The sequence below is a fragment of the Electrophorus electricus genome, chromosome 15 (genome assembly GCF_041902795.1).
Source record: "Electrophorus electricus isolate QZ-2024a chromosome 15, ASM4190279v1, whole genome shotgun sequence".
NCBI lineage: Eukaryota > Metazoa > Chordata > Actinopteri > Gymnotiformes > Gymnotidae > Electrophorus > Electrophorus electricus.
The window spans coordinates 15,700,076-15,722,393 of NC_137511.1; the positions used below are offsets into that span (position 1 = coordinate 15,700,076).

At 40.0% G+C, this 22,318-nt stretch overlaps 1 protein-coding gene and 1 long non-coding RNA gene across 2 annotated transcripts in view; one reads left to right on the forward strand and one right to left on the reverse strand.

Annotated features, from left to right (window-relative positions):
• LOC145651372 (uncharacterized) overlaps positions 1 to 3,237 on the reverse strand; it is a 38,115-nt gene extending 34,878 nt beyond the window's left edge. Inside the window, exons 1-2 of the long non-coding RNA XR_014117284.1 lie at positions 2,967 to 3,237; positions 2,076 to 2,276 (exon numbers count right to left, since the gene is read on the reverse strand). This is a non-coding gene — a long non-coding RNA (uncharacterized LOC145651372). The remainder of the gene's footprint in view (positions 1 to 2,075; positions 2,277 to 2,966) is intronic.
• Positions 1,647 to 22,201, forward strand: col1a1b (collagen, type I, alpha 1b). Its single transcript, XM_027005110.3, has 51 exons — positions 1,647 to 1,870; positions 3,231 to 3,419; positions 3,816 to 3,850; positions 4,131 to 4,172; positions 5,107 to 5,199; positions 6,000 to 6,065; positions 6,430 to 6,474; positions 6,753 to 6,806; positions 7,153 to 7,206; positions 7,410 to 7,463; positions 7,592 to 7,645; positions 7,740 to 7,793; positions 7,973 to 8,017; positions 8,197 to 8,250; positions 9,317 to 9,361; positions 9,646 to 9,699; positions 10,360 to 10,458; positions 10,782 to 10,826; positions 10,937 to 11,035; positions 11,309 to 11,362; positions 11,469 to 11,576; positions 12,397 to 12,450; positions 12,821 to 12,919; positions 13,003 to 13,056; positions 13,350 to 13,448; positions 13,665 to 13,718; positions 13,833 to 13,886; positions 14,098 to 14,151; positions 14,288 to 14,341; positions 14,522 to 14,566; positions 14,831 to 14,929; positions 15,051 to 15,158; positions 15,472 to 15,579; positions 15,756 to 15,809; positions 16,327 to 16,380; positions 16,496 to 16,603; positions 16,934 to 16,987; positions 17,171 to 17,224; positions 17,356 to 17,517; positions 17,787 to 17,894; positions 18,066 to 18,173; positions 18,364 to 18,417; positions 18,645 to 18,752; positions 18,978 to 19,031; positions 19,148 to 19,255; positions 19,445 to 19,498; positions 19,712 to 19,819; positions 19,899 to 20,175; positions 20,561 to 20,751; positions 21,106 to 21,348; positions 21,612 to 22,201. The coding sequence occupies exons 1-51, from the start codon at positions 1,789 to 1,791 to the stop codon at positions 21,756 to 21,758; spliced, it is 4,353 nt and encodes a 1,450-aa protein (XP_026860911.2). The 5' UTR covers positions 1,647 to 1,788; the 3' UTR covers positions 21,759 to 22,201.
• The last annotated feature ends 117 nt before the right edge of the window (positions 22,202 to 22,318 follow it).

Below are 22,318 nucleotides of genomic sequence, written 5' to 3' on the forward strand. Positions count from 1 at the left end.
CATGTGAGCCTTTGACGTCATGGCACCATGGAATACAAAGTCTGGATAAACATGACACATGCCTGTGGACATGCCAAGTATTTTAATAGATAATTAATTTTAACTATAGATGAGTATTGTTTGAATGATAATATTGGTTTTGGCATTACATGTGAAGGTCTTTATCAGCAAAGTAGAGTATCTTAAATTGATTTATGTGTGTTATAATAAATGTCCTGTATTTAAAAGTAACATAAAAAGCATATGACATGCTTAAACATACGCAGCCATGTGAAATACGAACTTTATACTTGTCATCTCTTTAATTATGCTTATCTTTCATGTTAAATTGTCCAAATGTAATGATTTAATGTACATTTATAGAAAAGCATTGAATCAGCATAGAAAAACAAATGTAAGTTGCTCCTATAATGGTTATAATAGAGTGTCAGTCTCTCTTCAACAATTGTTGGTTACTGCCTTGTGTGATGTGACAATGAGCTTTTGGGTGCTAAGCTACCATAAAGGGTTCACTCTATCTTCTTCATTATATCATGGTACACCTTAAAGGTATAACCGTGTCACAGAAATATCACAAAATATCACATTGCAAGTCACAGAAATATCACATTTGCTTTTCTCTAAGCAAAAGTCTTTAACAATTCATTGTTATAGTTGTCAGAATACCACAGCCCTAGTTTCCTAAAGCCTTAGTATAAGTTTAAAATTACTGGGTTAGGGGATCTCCATCTTATCATGTGAAAAACATTCCTCTTCATTTAGCATGACTGACTGTGGGTAATCAAAGACAGACCTGAGTGCACAGTAATGAATGAGCACGACAGATCAGGTCATGGCTCTTGAAGATGCAACGTGTCCACAATGCAATGAGTTGTTTGAAATATTGCCAAATTTTCTTCTCTCACTTTCTCTCTTTCTCTTTCCCTCTCATTCTTTCTCCTCCCATAACATGCTACAAAATGAATGCTTAGGTCATTTAAGCAATGGTGCATTGTAAGCTTATGGACAAATGTAATTTAGTTTATGTTACTTTTTTTCCTCTGAGTGGGTCTTCAATGAACATGGCTTTAAATATGAGAAATGCAATAATTGTAATAGAAAGTGATAGAAAATATCATATTGCAGTGACAGAAAGAAATTATCATCATGTACAACACAGCGCTGCAGTAGCTGTCATTGTTCCCATTACAATGACAAGAAAAAAACGTCTTCAGAATCTAAAATCTGTACAAGATGCTAAAATACCACAAAATTATGCGAAGCTACAGCGATGCCAGTACAAAAAAAAAAATAATAATAATGCAAGAATGTTAAGTCCTTTATCCATTTGTATTCACTTTAGCTGTTTTTTTTCACTGTGTAATTCAATTTTGCTCCACTTCACGCAAACATAATCGTCCACAACGTGTTAAACCCTCGCGATGATGTCCGAATGATATTCCGATTTGTCACCAAACGTGGACGCTAAACACCACTGCATGTTTCAAAACGTCCACGTTGTAGTGTAGCTGCAGCATTTCACCACAACATGCTTTGAGGCCGCCCTTAGTCTTGGCGAAGGAGGGACTCTCTGACTCGAACATGCAAGAGATATGTAGTGTCCTCAGCACCTCCCAAAAAACTTTGCCATATAAAAGCCAGGGTCAACCGTATGTTTAGGCAGTAGGGAGTATCTGCTAGGGTCTGGATTGGAGTTACACAGGCCGGACCCTACGTATATGATTGGCGTCTGAGGAACTATACAGGCTTCTCCTTGCCTCAAAGAGTCTACATGTCTAATATTTAGACATGTTCAGCTTTGTGGATATTCGGTTAGGGCTGTTGCTTGCAGCAGCAGTCCTCGTGGTGAGAGGACAAGGCGAGGATGACAGTGAGTATCGATTTTTCTAGTGCTTTTGAAAGATGCTTAACAAAGGAAATAAGAAACCAATGGGGAAAGGCGCGTCTAATTTTTTTCAACAGTACTTGAAAAACCTCTATGCTTGTTTCGAACCAACCACGTCTATAAGTTTGGATTTTCTTGAGAAGAGGACACTTAATACATTTTTCTGTCCAATGGTTAAATATTCTCTTACCGGGCGCGGACATGTACTTTTTTTTCTTGTCTGCACAAAAATGCTGCTGAGCGCGTGCCTTTACATGCTCGGAGCGTCTCCAGCTTGCGCGATGTTCGATGTCCTAGAGCGAAGGAAATTCTAGCGGCAGCAGAGCCAGTGATGCGCTCTGATTTACATGACTTGGGAAAGAGAGAAACGCCACATCTCTTGCGTCCTCTCCTTTAAAATAGCAAAGAAACAAAAATATTTTCCAAGCAGCGAAATAAAAAAGGATAAACGCTGGATTACAGATGTTAAGGGAAATGGGCAAGGTGCAGGGTTCATCAAGAACTTATTTATATTAGATTTAGCTTGGAAAATGCTAGTGAAGGGAAAGAACAACTCAAATGGAAATATATTAGTACGTAAAATAACAAAATGTCCTATGGAACGTCGAAACAACATATTTGAAGTTGGCATTGATAAAGTCCAGACACCCTGTAGACAATTAGTGTGGGCGTGAGTTTGGTTTTGATTTTATGAGCCAATGGTGCCACCGCGTGGTAGAATACTATACTGCAGTAACCCCCAGTTTTTTTTCTGGGGGATGTTGACTCCGCAAGAACGAAACCCTGCGTCACGCCCATTTAAATTTCCTTCAGTTTTCCACTTCTGTACTCCAGTATAATACAATATAATATAATACTATGCAGCTTTTCGTAAATTAAAATAAATAATTCAAATAATTAACGACAATGTAACATATTGGCTCCTATAGATTCAGGTTTAACTTGTGATATGGATGCTTCACTAATTCCAGACATGCATAGGTCTACTAATCTAGTCTACTAATTTAGTCTACTAATCTGCACTAAAATGGTCTTTGATAACTCTAACAGATGTATAGAGTTTTATTAAGTGGTCACTTACAGTGTTGAATTCCATGAGTTGTCTTCTGATGGTTCAAATAATTTCATGATTTTTAGACCCCTTTCTGTATTAGTAGACCCTTCTCTGTACATTTCTGCACATGTACAGGGGCCATACATGCTACATGTTCTTCAAAGATCTGTTCCAGCTTGTGGAAACTTTTGACATGAACTGTGTGCCCATCCAGAAACCTAAGGAGCCATTGAGGAGTCCTGTGATCATTTTCATTGTTTTCTTCATGGTCTTGATTGTTTCCCTTTGCAGGTTTATTCAGCAGCTGTACATTAGAAGGCCAGTCGTACAATGACAAGGATGTATGGAAACCTGAGCCATGCCGGATTTGCGTCTGTGACAGCGGAACTGTTTTGTGCGACGAGGTCATCTGCGAAGACATGGAAGACTGCGCCAATCCAGAAATTCCCGATGGAGAATGCTGCCCTATCTGTCCCGACGGTACATCACCCACATCACAGCTCATACCTCCTCCTCACTCTCTGGGCTCGGTCTAGTTTTATGTCGCCCTCTAGCTGACTTTGTCATCTGGCCTGGGAAATATCAAATGAAGTGGGTCATCTATTCCACTGGCTGGAGAGATTACACAGATGGAGGGCGCTATTGTGCCATGCATCTATTGGGATTCCTATCATCAGAAAGGATTCTCCTCTGGATTAACATTCAGTTTCTGATTGTCGATAATGTTGCTCACAGGGTATTTTGGCTGTTAAATCTTAAGCAGTCGCAACATGATCAGAGAAACTAAATGTGCTCTTTAACACTTGCATAAATCACAATGGCTTGATTATAGAGAAACTAAATTATAGAGAAACCTCAAATTTTCCTTTTCTTTAGGTTTCATTGATCCAGAGGGGCCTGACCATTCTCAGGTTAGTAAAAATCTTCTTTACATGACACATACTACATATACACATACCATTAAAATTGTAACCAATGATGTTATTTCATTAATTGTTATTCAAATTAGATAACATGTTATTGATCCTGAAGGAAACTGCAGAAATAATGTAACAAAGTTAATTAGATGTAAGCCCACATTACAACCATCTCACATTAATGAAATCCAAATTCTTTTTCTTCATTAATACATAAAACAAACAGCAATGTGGGCTAAGTCAATATATATATAAAAAATATTTTCATTTTTAGGTTGATGGACCCCAGGGAGATCCTGGACCTAAGGGTGACCCAGTGAGTGAAGCTTTTTTTAAAGTTCTTGTTGTCTTCAGTTTGTCTTTAGTGATGCTTCAGATATCCTTGTGCATTTCATTTGCTTTTGAGCTGGCAGAGCTCAGCTGACCCACTCATCAATAGCAGATGTGTTTCTTTAAAGTTGCTTATAGGTGTACAGAAATGGCAGGATTATGTCAAACAGATGTTTTTTTTCTTTTTTCTGTGTCTGATAAAATATCCAAGAGTGTGGATAAGTGCATCTGCCAAATGCTGTGATGTGAAAATTTCACGCAAAGATATGATGTGGCTACAGACCCTTTGTCTTATGCTGTTTGGCTCTGTGTTGATTTGTCTTTTGTCTTCCAGCATCTCGTGGTTAAATTACAATACAGACATGCTTTGATGTGTACAATGCTTTTATGTTAATTGTTTACGATATGTACAATGTAGAAGCCACAGGCTACGTACCACATCAAACACAGCTAGTTGCTCTAATGCTATAAAAGTAGTAATTTCTGTAACTTGTTGACCTCATGACCCTACTTTGACCCATGGTATAATTACATGGGAATTATGAACCTTTTTTAATCATTATTATTTCAAAATCACATCACAGTAAGTCATTAATACATCAAACTTTAATACATACCAACAAACCTTCCTGCACTGCCTCTATTATCCATGGCAGTTCTTGCAGTTTTAGTTTGATCTCTGATATCATATGACAGCAGTGATGTAGAATATCGTATTATTCTATACCAACCAGAGAGATAACAATTATTTGCAAAAAGACCAACATGTGTAAAGATTAAGTGGATTTTCATTTTCAGCCTTCTTCATCCGCTTGACATGTTGATGGTGACTGGATCAGTCCTTCAGTCTGATTCTTCCCAGGCTTTTGATCTAATGTGGTGGGCTTGTCATTCATATGCATCTGTGGTTGCTCTGATAGGGTCCTGAAGGGCCTCCCGGTAACGATGGCATTCCTGGAGAGCCCGGACTTCCCGGGCCCCCTGGCCCCCCTGGCCCCCCTGGCCTTGGTGGAGTGAGTAAAACCGTTTACACCTGCACACAGGACTGACTGACAGGCAAACCAGTGCAATAATAGACAGGCAAAACAGTGAAGAGAAGGTTAGTGTCCTCATCCAGTGTAACCCAGAACGAAAATCCTAATGGCCCGTCGGTATCTGTGCAGCCCCAGTTTGGATAGAAAACATTGGCTGAAAGAACTATTAAGAAATATAATACCTCTAATGCAAAATGTTTGATGTTTATGTGAAACTAGTCCTAGATACTAGCTGAATGTTATTTTGAGATAACATTTAAAAAAACTTTTTTTAAAACTATAAATTTAGGAGAGAATACAGCAATATAGGTTACTGTGTAAAATTACATTTTTTAAACATGAACTCTGTGCCTTTGCTGTTATCACCTTGTTTTCATTATGGTCTTTATTATGTAATACAAAGACATAAAGGTAATAAAGAATGTCCCCATGATTATGTAGCCAAAGCAAGTATATTACTATATAACACATTTAATTCTCAAAGGATTTGAATTAGCTAAATATCCATAATAAATCAGCACTAGTTAGGTGAAGAGTGCCTCTTACCCTCCTTTATAAAGCCACAGAGCACTGCGGACATTGTCTGTGTAATTAGTGAACAGGAAGAACCTGATGTCAGTAGCATTTACAACAGTCACTGTTCTTTCTTTAAGCCAAACATGAATCATAAACCATGAATTTGTCTAGTTTCATTTACGGCTTGATGAAGCAGTATTCTTAGCTGGAGCGTATATGGTTGTAGGGTCTTACTAATTTTAGAACACTGTTATCTTTTGTAGAACTACTTGCCCCAGATCTCCTACGGCAGTGAGAAGTCCAGTGGCCCATCTGTTCCCGGACCCCCAGTATGAAAACTCCCTCAAAACCTCCCAAATCTTTCCTTTTGACACTCTCCTCTCCTCTCCTCTCCTCTCCTCTCCTCTCTTCTCACACAAAACATCAGCAGACTATTTTCAGAAAACAGCAAAATGCAAGTGACAAAATTAAAATGACATATGGTGACAACAGAAACACCTATATAAGGTGTCGATAAGTACCCATTTTCTGTCATACTCTGTAAACGAGCTCTGATTACTAAACCTGCTTCCAAAGCACCACAGTCTATAGTAAAATGGTGTACAAAGACATGTCTATCTTGTTTTCATTTTGGTTCTTAATAATGAATGAATCACAGATAGCTAAGTTTATTTCTCTCTTTCTGTCTGATAGGGCCCAATGGGTCCCCGTGGCCCTCCTGGACCCGGAGGTTCTCCAGTAAGTTTTCATATAGTCTTTAATACATTCATCCAATGATTCATTTTTATATATGACAAAGAGTCTCGAACTTATTTACCTTCTTAAAAATTGTGTTCTGCTGATGCCACAGTTCTACATATTGGTATCATATTGAACTGTAATGTAAAAACACACTATATATAATTTTTTAAATATCATTTTGAACCCAAAAAGTGTAACAGACAAAAGTGAGTGAATGCTTTTTTTTAAATGGAGTGAGCCGTGATAGTGAGCCTCTTCGTTTTTTCTTCTCTTAGGGTCCTCAAGGGTTCACTGGACCCTCAGGCGAGCCTGGTGAGCCCGGTGCTCCTGTGAGTACTCATACCATGTCACTAAGTAACATTCATAATCACTTCAAATCATTCATAATCACTTCAAATCCGGAAAGATTTGTTATAATGGGACACTAAAGAAATCTCTGCAGTACATATTCTTGTACTCACATATTTACTTTCATATATTCACATTCTGCTTCACACAAACAAATACACTCAGATATGGATTTGTGAATGCATACTGTCTCTTTCTTTCTCACACACTCATACACACACACACACACACACACACACAAACACACACACAAATACATACACATCTACTCACAAATATGCCATGAAACCTAGCTCACACTTACTCTTCTGATTTTGTCATCTGCAGGGTCCCATGGGTCCTCGTGGTCCCTCTGGTCCTCACGGAAAGAATGGAGATGACGTGAGTGCTCTTACCTCTCGTGAAATTCGATGAGTCAGGTCTGGTTCTAACACTTACCACTGTTCCACAGTCTGATGGAATTTTTAAATCCAGACTAAAAAAGTTGTTAAATCTGTTGCTTTATGCATTATATAATTTCAGTTAAGCATGCAAATGTCAAAACAAAGATTTTGCAAACTTTGTCTCTTTGTGTTACTTTCTAGGGTGAAGCTGGCAAACCTGGTCGTCCTGGTGAGCGTGGAGCTGCTGGCCCTCAGGTATGTGATCCCATTTACATACACGTTAGTTAATCTTAGTTAGTGTGTCATGGTAGTTATTTGAATATGGCATCCTCATGGAATGGGAAAAGCCTCTCCAGTTAACAGGAATCTTATTTCTCCCACAGGGAGCCCGTGGATTCCCTGGTACTCCAGGACTACCTGGCATCAAGGGACACAGAGTAAGTTTGACATTGTATGATGTCATAACTCTCTTCTGCTTGACACATGATGTCTCAGTATCCTCTAACCCTTCTGTTGATCTCTCTCCCTTAGGGTTTCTCTGGTCTAGATGGAGCTAAGGGAGACAGTGGCCCTGCAGGACCTAAGGTAGGATTCTCTGTTTAATGTATATTTTAATTGTAAATTGACCTTTAGTGATGTCCAGATGTATGGCTAGCTCAGTGGTGTGCTGAGCTTTAAATGACTGTTTGATCTTGGTTGAATCTCTGCACATGAATACAGGTATGAATGGAGCTCACTTGCATTTGTCTGTTGTCTCTGTGCAGGGAGAAGCTGGATCGCCTGGTGAGAATGGTGCTGCTGGTGTTATGGTGAGTCTCTCCATTCTGCTTTGTTAAATCCTACAATGAACTTAGCTAAAACTGATATAGTAACAGAGATATGTACCAAAAAACCTCTGCCATACTGCTGGTATGACTTCATCAACTCTTTTTCTCGCTTTGTCTGCTGGTAAGACTTCATCAACTTTCTTTCTTGCTTCATCTTCCAGGGACCTCGCGGTCTGCCTGGTGAGAGAGGCCGCCCTGGACCTGCTGGTCCTAGTGTAAGTTCTCTTCTCAGTGCCGAGTTCTGTCCTGAGACACCAGGAGAAAACCTTTTAGAACTCCTAAAGCACAGACCTAGGACCTAAAGATTACTGGCCAATCAAATAGTCTTCTGCATCCACTTTCCTTACATAACTGACCAATGAGCAACAAAGTACATTATCCAATCCACAGTGCTTGCACTGTGACACCTTATCTGTCAAATTGTGAGCTCAAAGCACTGTCTATGCAGTATAATACCTAATATGTTAAAATCTGTCCAGTGACCCCATTTCAAAGGAAATAACTCTATGTGCCAGCTTTCCAGGCCCATATTAAACCTAAACAGAAAATAATTTCCAGTGCTGATTTAGCATTTCTACTGCAGTTTATTCCATGACTAGGCTTCATCCATGTATGGAAAAGCAGCCTTATGTTTATATGATGCTGTTTTTTTATAAAGTAGACTTCATAGGGCTTCTACTGCAGATAAGTAGCAAACAACATACTAAATAACTTTTTACTCTTGGGCAACATCTACAAACTGATGCATATTAATGCATATTAAATCACTCCTGGAAAAGAGTCATCATTAAAATAATGAACTGAATAGTTTAAAACATGCTATATAGTATTGATTTTAGTCCTAAAGACCTACATTTAGCCCTATATATCTGGAAAGTGGAGTGCACCTTAACTATTTACTGTACCCTAAATTAGGGGAATAGAACTAAAATCAGTTTTATATTCAAATAACTATTTATATTATATTTATATTATATTATCAAAAAGATTTATATTAAAATCTTCGATTCTAAAAGCAAACCATTGTTATTTATCATTTTTATTTATTGCTCTCCCATAACTGAAATTCATAAAAATTATTTTCAGCAGTAATAAATGATTGATCTCCCATTATCTAAATTTGTGAAAATTAATTTTTAATTAGTAAAAGTTAACTAAGATACAGAATTTAAAGTTATATTATTGCACATGTAAAAAATAAAATATTTGGACTCAATTCACATTGATATTTTCAAAGTCATCATATGAGCTTGTGTTTTTTGAAATTCTTGTTTGCTGTAGGGTGCTCGTGGTAACGATGGCAACTCTGGTCCCGCTGGACCAACTGTAAGTAGCACTCAAAAAAAGACACACTGCACATCTCAATGGTATATTTTTAATAACTGAAACGGGATTCCTATAAAATAAATATTGTTTTTGTCAAAATATTTCACATCATTCACATGGACTAATATTTGCAACTTTTTTGTCTGAGCCATGCTGATTTTAATTCCCACTATATATTACCAGACAGTGTTTAGATTAACAATATGGTCTACACTGAGAGATGTGGGCTACATTGAGAGAACGTCATGTGGATTTAATTCTTTCTTATGTGTTCATCACATTAGGGACCCACTGGACCATCTGGTCCACCTGGATTCCCTGGTGGTGCTGGAATGAAGGTAGGTCTCCAAATGCGCGCACACACACACACACACACACACACACACACACACACACGCATACACACAGTACCTGTCAGCGTCTAAATTCAGTTAACAAGTTGGGTAACAGTTAGGACGTAGGTGTTCTTTATTGTTCAATGTTGTTTTCATTATATTTACAGATTCTAATGCTATATTTTTGGATAATTGAGGAATAATCTTATTGATGTATGTTTTGTTGGACATCAGCTGAATTTATTCCATTTCCAAATAGAATGCTTGTCATATGTTGTTTTGAAAGCTGAATAGTTGCACACAAGTAGTTTCTTTAACTGTGGTATTGAATGAAACAAGAAATGTATTATTATCTGCCTTCACATATGATGTCTGGGAAACTTGACACGGTTAAAACTACAAATGTTAAGCTATTTCACACAACCACAAGTTTATTGTTTTGTATTGTATAAGTTTAGCTTTCAGTTTTCATTTGTTCTGTTATAATGTAATTTTGGTTTGGCCTGCACTTAATACCTAATGCTCAATGCTGTATTAATAAGTGCTGACATAACACATGGTGATTATATGATCATCTTATCAGTTTATGCTGCTTGGGATCACTATAGACCAGGATGCTGACCCCTCTATGACCCCAATGGCTCTCCTCTTGCCCTGCTGTAGGGTGAGACTGGCCCCGCTGGAGGTCGTGGCTCAGAGGGACCTCAGGGAGCCCGTGGAGAGCCTGGTAACCCTGGACCTGCAGGACCTGCCGGAACTGCTGTGAGTCTATCAACATTGATCCATCTGGCATTGCAAAATATTCCAAATTTTTGTTTATGTAGATTTTTAATATATAGCTACTTTCTGACTATGGAGTTTTTGTTACACATACAGTATAAGGTTGATGCTATAGTATTGCATATTACATTATTTTGTCTAGTAAACATAGTGAAGTATAAGCAAAGGGCAGTTTCAAATCTATTTGGAAATGATAATTGCTAACTTTGGTGCTAGTGGTGTATTTTACTATATAGATTTTATTAGATTAAGTCATAAAATGGGTAAATTAGTTTCTGCACTCACCTCTCCAAATCTGCTTGCAGGGTCCACCTGGTGCTGATGGCCAGCCTGGTGGCAAGGGTTCTCCTGTATGTAGTTTCATCTTAACATAGCACTATATTATAGCCACTGGAGCTATAATGTTACACACACAGCATAGACTGGCATCTTGAATTGTCATTTGCCTGTTTGTGTGTAGGGTGCTGTTGGTATTGCTGGAGCTCCTGGTTTCCCAGGATCCCGCGGACCCGCCGGACCCACCGGCCCTGGTGGTGCACCTGGTCCCAAAGGGAACACTGTACGTATGCTGTTGTCTGTGTCTACATGCAACCACAGTGCAACTGCTGGTTGTGCATTTCAACATGACCTGCTATTGGTCTGTTTTGCACTGAGACTACCAAGGCAAAACATTATTGTTTGATATTATTATTCAATGGTTATCCAATCCATTCTGATTAGCTGATTACCTAGGTGTGTTAGTATATTTCAGTGGAGGCAGTAAATACGTTTTGATTGTTAAAACAATAAAAAAAAAAAAAATTCTGATTGCTTTTTGTTTTGCTGTTTACAGGGTGATACTGGTGCCCAAGGCTCCAAAGGAGAGCCTGGTCCCAAGGGAGAGCCTGTAAGCATGCAACACTCTGTTTGTTTTCAAACTTTGATTCTGTTTAAATCAGATCATTTAACCTGACTCACTTTCTGTTCTCTTTCACCCTCTTTCTCTCATATAGGGCCCATCTGGACCTCAAGGTCTTGCTGGACCTGCTGGTGAGGAGGGTAAGAGAGGTGCTCGTGGTGAGCCTGGCGGTGCTGGACCTGTTGGACCCCCTGGAGCTCGTGTATGTCTTAGACACCTTTAAGAATTCTGCCCTGACCCAACACACCTCTTCCACCACGGTTCACCCTACACAAAGTCCCTCAAGCTCCTGATGTTATTAGGAAACTCTGCTGTAGGTCTTACAATCAGTCAAGACTGTTGTCAGAATTACGTCAGGCCCAACTAATCAACATTTCATTCATGTAGTCTCTTGTATAAACATAACAAGCAGATGATTTTCAAAGCAACAGCACATTCTGAAGTTTAAGTATCTATACAGCTCACATCAGGATAGAAATATGTAATATAGTAATATTAGAGCATTACTAACAAGACTTCTAACATTACCTTCACCTACCTGGGCAACATGATAGATCTGACATTTGCTCAAATGTAAAAATCTGTATGTATTTTCAGAATGATCATTTTGGTCAAAGTTCTTCCAATGTGACATTTTTACAAATGTTTTACAAATTTTTAACACTAGATATAAAGTTATTATCTAAGAAATGGAAATGGTGCTGAATATAACAATTGTATTTGAATGATAAATATACAACTTATGCAGGTTTCTCCCAGTGGTACAACTGGCCTATTTTTGAATAAAACATCAATTTCATCTTACATATAAGACATTTTTTATATTAGCCCCAAATGATTAGAACACAAAGTTGGACAGTACTGGTTCAACAAAATTAGATTTTAACTTTTTTTTTTAGATATGATCTTTGTCCAAATGTTTTTGTGTAAAAAAATAATGTACATAAAACTATGGGCAATGGATATGTAGATGTGTAGGTACATTTGTTGTACATATATTTGAGGCATTTCTTCCCATGCAGGGTGCTCCCGGCAACCGTGGATTCCCTGGCAGTGACGGTGCTCCAGGCTCCAAGGCAAGTCAATCAATTACCTGATTATATCAGTCATGTATCAAAAACTGTGAAAGCATCATTCTAGCTTTCAATGCTGCAGAACAGATGTGGTGACTTTATACATAGCAGGTTATATACCAGACCAGTGCAAATTATACCAGAATATAGAAGTATAGATACTTCAGAATTCACTAAAGTGGAAGACAGGGTAGGGTCTCTTGTCAGTTTCTGCTTACTGTGTAGCTTACTGTGCAATGAAACAGCTTCACCAGCTTGTTTTCTATAGCACTGTCCATGGTGCTGGAAATAGATGGCTAGAATGATTTATGCAGCTCTAAAGAGCTTAGGACAGACTTTTTGTCTAAGCCAGCTGTTCATCCTTAAACTGTAGGGTGCCCCTGGTGAGCGTGGTCCCAACGGACCTGCTGGAGCTCAGGGAGCCACAGGAGAATCTGGTCGCCCTGGAGAGCCTGGACTTCCTGGATCCAAGGTAAGATACATATGCTATTTCTCTTATGTTGATGATTTTTGCCTCTTTTTAGCCTAAGCTGTTCTCCTCTGTGTTTCATATAGGGTATGACTGGTGCCCCTGGTGCCCCTGGACCTGACGGCAAAACTGGACCTTCTGTAAGTAAACCTTAAAACATAATAGCACAATAATATATTAGTTAATTAGTACACTGAAGTAAAATACATACATCACAATACACTATTTGCTGACAGGTTGCATATGTATTAACACCTTATCTAACACGAATTCTCTACAAGTTAGATGCTCTAATGTAATAATTTTGTATAGTATAAAGTTTCTCAGATGTATCCTGTTTTTTTATGGCCAACAGTACTTCTTTGTTATGTTACATAGTGCATGTTTCTGTGATCATTTGAAAGGAAATTCATGTCCACATGCTCTTTCACAGGGTGCCTCTGGTCATGATGGTGCTTCTGGGCCCCCTGGTCCTGCTGGATCTCGTGGTGCACCTGGAGTGATGGGATTCCCCGGACCCAAGGGATCTGATGTGAGGAACCTCAACTTCACTGTCTACTCTACCCATCTTTGGAGCAACCTCTCTCTATTTTAATTATTTAATTAATTATTTGTATCCTGGTTAATCACTGAGCTCCATGTATTAAGAGCCATTTATAATTTTAAAAAATGATATGTGTGTCATATAATTTGAGGAATCAATACCCCTCCTCCCAGCTGTATTCATTACCTATCTTCTCTCTTGTAGGGTGATAGTGGAAAGCCTGGTGAGAGAGGCATTGTTGGACCCCCTGGTGCTATTGTGCGTGTCATATTCAAGTCTTTCTCCTGTCCTCCTGAATGAATTTCATGCATTTTGCATATACATTATTATTTTTGAGGTCTGTGATATATAAGTGCTCTTGTATCTTTTAAGGGAGCCCCTGGTAAAGATGGTGATATTGGTGCTCCTGGCGCTCCTGGACCTGCTGTATGTTGGGACTCCCTTTGTTGTCCTTCATAATAATATATATATATATATATATATATATATATATATATATATATATATATATATATATATATATATATATATATATATATATATATATATATATATATATTATTAAAATATAATATATATTACACATTTATACATTTTAAGTCTTTGTTTTGATGGTTTCTGGTGGTTTCTGTACCAGGGACCAGCTGGAGAGAAGGGAGAGCAAGGAGCCGCTGGTCCTCCTGGATTCCAGGTAGCTATTCACCCAAATGATTTTGCTTTACTCTTGCCTTTATAAGTAGAACATTCTAGCTCTAGCACTTTAGGACCAGTGGATATCAATGAGCCAGGAGCTGTTTGCCACTGCCATCCCTGTGTTTCTTTTACAGGGTCTGCCTGGAGCTCAAGGTGCTACTGGTGAGGCTGGCAAACCCGGTGAGCAGGTGGGTGCTGTGCTTTTAACACTTGCACCAGTAAATGAAATGCAACATTCACCACTGGGCTCTTTCTCATGAACACTGGCTTTGTTTCTTTTTGTGGTATTTAGCGCTTTTCATTAGAGGGAAGGATCTTATATCACAAATATTAATTCAGTGCTACTTTTTATCTGCTCTTCTGAACAGGGTCTGCCTGGTGATGTTGGTGCCCATGGACCTTCTGGTTCCAGAGTGAGTATCTTTCTGGTCAAGCTCTTTGAAACTTTGAAACCTGTATAACCAGTTACATATTTGAAGAAGGATGCTTCAAATCCTACTTAAAACCAGATCACTCAGGACACCCCACTGTACTCTACCATCCTGTCACCACCTTATAACACCTTATTTAAAACTCAGCTTCTTCCTTATCTCTCCATAATTACAACAACTGTACAAAGTCACTGCAAAGCCTTCTACACCATTGTAGGTAACCAAAACATAAATGTTTACCCCCAGGGTGACAGAGGTCTCCCTGGTGAGCGCGGAGCCCCAGGTCCTGCTGGCCCCATTGGCCCTCGTGGTTCTCCTGGACCTGCTGGAAATGATGGTGCTAGGGTGAGTTTCCCATACTCTTTCTACTTTGCGGGTTCTTCAAAAATGGTATTGGTGTGAGAAGCTATCTGGATAGATCTGTGAGTAGATATGTGCATATATGTGTGCATGTGTCTGTGTTTAGGGAGAGCCTGGAGCAGCTGGCACTGGTGGTCCTGTGGGTGCTCCTGGTATGCAGGGTATGCCTGGAGAGCGTGGTGCTAGTGGTATGCCAGGCCCAAGAGGAGAAAGAGTAAGAACTACTCAACCACCTTTCCACCTTTCCACACCACACTCACCAAGTAATCCAGCATCTGAGATCAAAGCCTCTCAGATACTCAGGGGACTTATGTATGAACACATAAAGCCTAACTAGCCTTGAGATAAAGACAATTTTCAGGGTGAACTATTGGAGAATTCAACCCAGTTAATTTATAGTACTGCTTACTCCATTTGGTTAAAAGGCAGACTTATGCATGTGTTGAATGATTTATACATCTGGAGGGTTCAGAGCATAGTGTGTGGTGTAGTATGCTAGGTTTACTAGTGTTGTCTCTCCTCAATAGGGTGATGGTGGACCTAAAGGCCCTGATGGTGCACCCGGTAAGGATGGCCTCCGTGGCATGACTGGCCCTATCGGATCTTCTGGACCTCCTGGTTCTCATGGTGAAAAGGTTAGGATAGCCACATTGTTTTTATGGAAGAAAGTATGTAACTCTTCCCCATAAACAGTTTTTCATGTAAGCAAACCCTAAAACTTATTATATGTGCATCATTATTAGTTTTTGTTGGATTGTTTAGTATTTTTTTTATTCTGTTTTTTTATGCTGTGTCCTAACTTCCTCTTCAGGGAGAGCCTGGTGGTGTTGGACCTTCAGGAGTGACGGGAGCTCGTGGTGCCCCTGTGAGTGATACAGCCACTAACCAATCATTGCAAAATCCCCCACCACTCAAATCAGTGCAGTGCCAGCTATCTGCCATGTCACAAAACACAAAGTGTTTCATTCCTTTACATGGAACTTCAGTATAGCGCATATGTACATAGTTAGTGTTTACACAAATTTAAAGGCTCATTGTTAAATGTAGCCCAAGTCACCCCAAATAAACCCCCCACTGACAACACCTTTACATGGAGGTGAGTGCAGTAAAATCACTGTTCAAAGGTCATAGTAAATGGCAGGAATAATTTAACAATAAAAAAGCCTTTGTGCACACTTGATTAAAACCCACATCAAAGCATACATAAGCATATAAATGGAATGCTATAGCCATCGTAATCATTTCAAATGGATTATTTGATTCACTGTGATTATGTGATTCACAGTTAGCTGGGAAATATACTGTTAGCCTGCATTATTTTGCTGACCTGTATTTTGACGTTTGACATTTGTGTGACCATGAAAACTCTTTGAACCATGCAGGGTGAACGTGGTGAGGTTGGTCCCCCTGGACCTGCTGGATTTGCTGGACCTCCTGTGAGTGCTGCAGTTTTTTTCTATACTTCAATCCACAATAATTAGAATCAATTTACAATCAGTTTTTCATTAGAAAGTGAATATGCAAGCAACGGTGTCTTGATTTCGGACCCAGGGTGCAGCTGGTCAGCCTGGAAATAAGGGTGAGACTGGAGACACTGGACCCAAAGGTGATGCTGGACCTCCTGGCACTGCTGGACCTGTTGGGGCTGCTGGACCTCAGGTACTGAAATTGCTGCCTTTCTATGATTCCTTGAGGTTCTAAAACCTTTAGACAGAAACTTTTCACAAGGGCATAATTTCAAGGAATAATTTCACTGTCACACAGTAGGATCTCTTTGGCAGAGGTGCAGACATACTTGGTTATAAATTCATGTGCATTCATATGTCTAAAAAATCTATTTGGATAGTTATTTTATTATGTTTATATTTCTGATGTCATTGGAATACAACCCTTGGTAATATAAATTTGCATCCAACTTTATCCATTTGCTAGCTAGCTAACTAGATAGATAGATGTACATACACAAATGTTTATTTTTCCTTTCCCAAGGGCCCTGCTGGTGCTACAGGATCTAAGGGTGTTCGTGGTGGTGCTGGACCTCCTGTAAGACCTTTTGTCCTCTGGTTACATTTATTACATTTATTTGACAACCTAAAACAAAAACAAAAATCTTACTAAACCGGTATGCTTTACTTCTTTAACCATTTTTACCTATTTTATTAAGTGGTTTTACATATCCTAACAAAGTAGTCATCATGACCAGTGTGTATTCTTTTTATTCCATAGGGTGCTGCTGGTTTCCCTGGTGCTGCTGGTAGAGTTGGACCTCCTGGTCCTGCTGTAAGTTGCTTCATCCTCATCATCATCATCATCATCATAGAGTTTATCCATGATAAGTTTATTTCATGAGTGTAGATGTATGTGTGTAATAATGTATGTAATAATATTTTGCCTCTGCGTTCCTGTTTTAGGGTACTTCTGGACCTCCTGGTGCTACTGGTCCTGCTGGCAAAGAGGGACAAAGGGGTGCTCGTGGTGAGAAGGGGGCACCTGGTCGCTCCGGTGAGACTGGTGCTGCTGGACCCCCAGGACCCTCTGGAGAGAAAGGTTCAGTCGGCCCTGATGGACCTCCTGTAAGTAGCTATTCCACCTTAAATGCTGCCATACATCTACTTCTTACTCTGAATCTTTTGACTTTTGTAGAGCTCAGTGGAATATCTTGCTTCATAATATCTATTTCAAAATGAGATACTGATCAGAACTGGGCAAATTACATGACAAATGAATAAAATGTCAGAGAATTTCCTCTCATTTTCATTATTGGTGGTATATCAGAGGTGATATTAATTGTTAATATTACCTCTGATATATTTAGATGAGTATTTTGCTCTCTTCTCTGTAGGGTCCTGCTGGTCTTTCTGGACCTCCTGGCGTGATTGGAGTTAATGGTATTGTGGGTCTTCCTGGACAAAGAGGAGAAAGGGGCTTCCCAGGTCTCCCAGGGCCATCTGTGAGTCTGCGTCTCTAGTCAGGACTTTAGCATTTCAAACACTATCATCTTGGTTTCTTTTTTATGAGTGAAGAAAAAATTGTATTACCTACAGCTATGTCTATTCTAAATTGTTTTTGTTTGTTTGTTTATTTTTAGTAATGCATGTTCTTTTTTTTTCCCTCAACTCAGGGAGAGCCAGGTAAGCAGGGATCTGGCGGACCCCTCGGTGAACGTGGACCTCCTGGCCCCATGGGTCCTCCTGGTCTGTCTGGAGCTCCTGGTGAGGCTGGTCGTGAGGTGAGGAAACCAGTCTAATGTTTCCTTTAAACATACGTATAACATTCAAAAATATATTCTAGATTTAAAAATTGACATATAGTCTGCTTTTTTACACACTTAAAAAAATAAAACTACATTAGAAAAGGTTCATGTAAAGTTTGGAAAATGTCACTGTAATAACCCTCATGCTGCCTATGTCTCACTGTAGGGTAACTCAGGTCATGATGGTGCCCCCGGTCGTGATGGTGCCCCTGGCCCTAAGGTGATCTATACTGTCCTCACCTTTTAGCCTCCGCCTTACTGTAGTAGAACCTATGCAATGTTAAACAAACTGTATATGAAAGTTAATTGATGTTTCTATTGTCATATTTACATTAAACCCATAAAAAGAATGCTTTGAAGAGCCAAATTAATGCAGAATGAGCATACAGTAAGCACAATGAAAGCAGTTCTTCTCTGACAACATTTTGTGGCCTTAATTTTCCACAGGGAGATCGTGGTGAGGCTGGACATTCTGGATCTCCTGGAGCCCCTGGACCTCCTGGACCTCCTGGTCCCATGGGCCCATCTGGCAAGCCTGGAGATCGTGGAGAGGCTGTAAGAGACTAAAGCTTTCTTCAATCTTTGCATTGTTATATCTGGTTGTTTTAACTGGAAGGGATATACAGGGGCTACATTCAGAGGGGCTTTGCAGTGGTTATCTTAGAAGTGTGTTAGAAACACATTACTGGAATTGTTTGTATTATTTGGTATGTTGCTAGCAGTTGTGTCTGTTGCTTACTCTTGTCACTTAACCTGCTTTGTATGAATCTTTCTCTCTAGGGTTCCGCAGGTCTCGCTGGCCCTGCTGGTCCTGCTGGAGCACGTGGTGCCCTTGTACGTGTCAGACTTGCTTCTTGTTGAATCAAGAAATTAGACATGTAGACAGGCATCGTACTGAACACCTGTGTGTGTGTGTGTGTGTGTGTGTGTGTGTGTGTGTGTGTGTGTAGGGCCCTGCTGGTCCTCGTGGAGACAAGGGTGAGGCTGGAGAGACTGGAGATAGAGGCATGAAGGGACACCGTGGCTTCTCTGGAATGTCTGGAATGCCCGGACCTGCTGTGAGTGAGCACGTGTTTATGCAAGAGGAAGAGACCCATGCACATTAACACTGAAGTAGAGAGTTTAATGAAACCTCACAGAGACATTGCTGTGACACTGATAGGGTCTACGATTCTATGTTAGTATGTATCATCTGAGTTATTCTTTAGGGATGAGCTCACAAATAAGGTGTGTTTTAATACCTGTAGGGCCCCCCTGGTGAATCAGGACCTGCTGGACCTTCTGGCCCTGCTGGACCTCGTGTAAGTGATGTACAACTATAATGAGAATTCTGTGTTTATGATTTAGTAAGGGGAAAATCAGCAAAAAGCATAACTGATCTAATGAATGTCTAAAAATCCTAATGTATTACATTAATTAGATTTGTTCATTTGTATTAACTATTGCAAAGTAGTGGATTGATCAATGCTATTTAGCAGTTAGGTAATGGTTAATGGTCCTGGCTCTGGTTATAGGGACCCTCTGGCTCCAGTGGTGTTCCTGGTAAGGATGGCATGAACGGTATCCCTGGACCAGTTGGACCTCCTGGACCTCGTGGTCGCTCTGGAGAGATGGGACCTGCAGTAAGTGATATTCACATTTAGTAACCAAAATGTCCCGTTTGTGTGTCCAAATACTTATAATCTCACCATTTGCTCCCAGGGTTCCCCTGGCTTTCCCGGACCTCCAGGACCTCCTGGACCTCCTGGCATCGGCGAGACCTTCCCCATCATCCCCCAGCAGGAGAAGGCTGCTGATCCTCTGCGCTCTGGCTACAGGGCTGATGACGCTAGTGTGCGTGACCGTGATGCCGAGGTGGACACCACCCTTAAGTCCCTCAGCCAGAAGATCGAGAAAATCCGTAGCCCTGATGGAACCCAGAAGAATCCAACCCGCATGTGCCGTGACCTCAAGATGTATCAACCAGAGTGGAAGAGTGGTGAGTTAAAATGGCTGACTGGCATTCCAGGTTATGTGCAGTAGGCAAGATGGAAAATTACCAGCATCCTTTAAATCAATGCAGGGCAAGTAACACCCAGGATCTCTAAGTGCAAGGCCTTTTTGAGTGTATATAGGAATGATTTACCATGATGTCATTTGCATAATTGATCATGTTCAGTTCATTTTTAAATAATGAAATAAAACTCTAGCAAGCAGTATTCTTAAAAAAATTTAAATTAGCTTTAAAATGAGGAACCCAATAAGGAGCCTAAATAACCCATACTTAAATATAACTAAAGATAAAACTACATCAGTAATCTTACCACAAATATTTGAAGTATGGTCATCTCACTCTTTATCCCCTGTCCTGTTCAACCCTAAAGGCTCCTACTGGGTGGACCCCAACCAGGGCTCTCCTCTGGATGCCATCAAGGTCTTCTGCAACATGCAGACCGGAGAAACCTGCATCTATCCATCTCGTGGCAGCATTCCTCTGAAGAACTGGTACCTTATTAAGAATGCTCGGGAGAAGAAGCACATCTGGTTCGGAGAGTCCATGAATGGGGGCTTCCAGGTAGGCCCAGGCGAAGGGGTTTGAGAAATTACTGTTTGGTGTTCATGCAGATTGAATTCAGGATTTAGTCTTAAAGCAAACACCTAAAAAAAGGATCAGCACATGAACAGGGAGAAATCACAGGGGAATAATGAATTATAACTGATTATTCATAGCCATTAGACTAGCATAGTAAAATAAGTATAGACGTAGCCATACAATATTTTAAGGACATTTTGCAGTGCATTTACTACTGCAGAAGTTAAAGTCCTAAAAAACATCAATTAATATACATTATCAATGTTTTCTAACTGGTATAAGAAGTAACACGCTACTCGACTGAATGGCTTCAGTATAGTTCTCATCCGTCCATAGTTCCAGTATGGTGGGGAGGCTGCTGATCCCGAGGACGTCAACATCCAGATGACATTCATGCGCCTGATGTCCAACAAGGCCTCTCAGAACATCACCTACCACTGCAAGAACAGCATTGCCTACATGGACCAGGCCACCGGCAACCTGAAGAAGGCTCTGCTCCTGCAGGGCCCCAACGACGTGGAAATCCGGGCAGAGGGTAACAGCCGCTCCACCTACACAGTCAGCGAGGATGGCTGCACGGTGAGTTCCACTACACTGAATCCTTCCCACATATCACAGCCATCTCATATGGCCATATCAGGAGCTCTGGGGGCCTTCATTTTTGGGAATCTATCCTGGTATATCTGTCTTTGCTGTTATCACTTTTTCCTTGTTCATTTTAAAGTTATAATAAGTAATACTAGTTTACTGTGTAGTTCATTTGGATGTTAATTTGGAGTTTGGATGTTGTTTAACTGTTTATAAACTGATGACTCCCCGTTCTTTGATGCCTGTCTTCACAGTCACACACTGGCACTTGGGGCAAGACAGTCATTGACTATCAGACAACGAAAACATCTCGTCTTCCCATCATTGACATCGCTCCTATGGACATTGGTGCTCCTGATCAGGAATTCGGCATAGAAATTGGCCCAGTTTGCTTCTTGTAAAAAGAGAAACCTGGACATTTAAAATGTGTTTGTTTTCTAGGAGTCATCTCCGAATCCTTTTCTATGCATTAAAAAAACTCTAATTCGGCTGCAATCAGTCCACATGCTTACACTTACATCCTTGAGGACGGTGCTTGGTATGATTTTGAGAGACATTTTGCTTTTTTGAGAAAAAAAAAAAAACTTTGAGGACCACTATCCCAACCAGCATCGACATCATGGACACTTAGGGAGAATGTTTTGACTCAGCTGGCAACAAGAAAATAATATATGCCTGTAAAGTGTAAAATCCCCCCAAGAAGTCAAAAAAGACAAAACAACCCAAAAGGTAATGAAAATACTGGTGACTTTTTTTACCATTTAATCACTGCAGAAGGACAATGAAAAACCACACAAGTGCTAATGTATCATTTTCTGGTGTCGAATAAATCTGAAAAATGATAGTCAAGTGTCTTGTTCTTCTAGCCAAAAGGGAAAAAACATCCACACCCCTCCACTAGTTAAAACAGTCGAGCAAAACTTTCAATGGCTACCTCAGGACAACAAGAGCATGTTACCTT

Bases quoted from the DNA above. Each gene is read 5' to 3' on its own strand.
- col1a1b (XM_027005110.3), top strand. From the start codon at position 1,789: ATGTTCAGCTTTGTGGATATTCGGTTAGGGCTGTTGCTTGCAGCAGCA. The intron at 10,827-10,936 runs GTATGTAGTTTC...GTTTGTGTGTAG, and splicing joins CTGGTGGCAAGGGTTCTCCT to GGTGCTGTTGGTATTGCTGG. The intron at 18,418-18,644 runs GTGATCTATACT...AATTTTCCACAG, and splicing joins ATGGTGCCCCTGGCCCTAAG to GGAGATCGTGGTGAGGCTGG.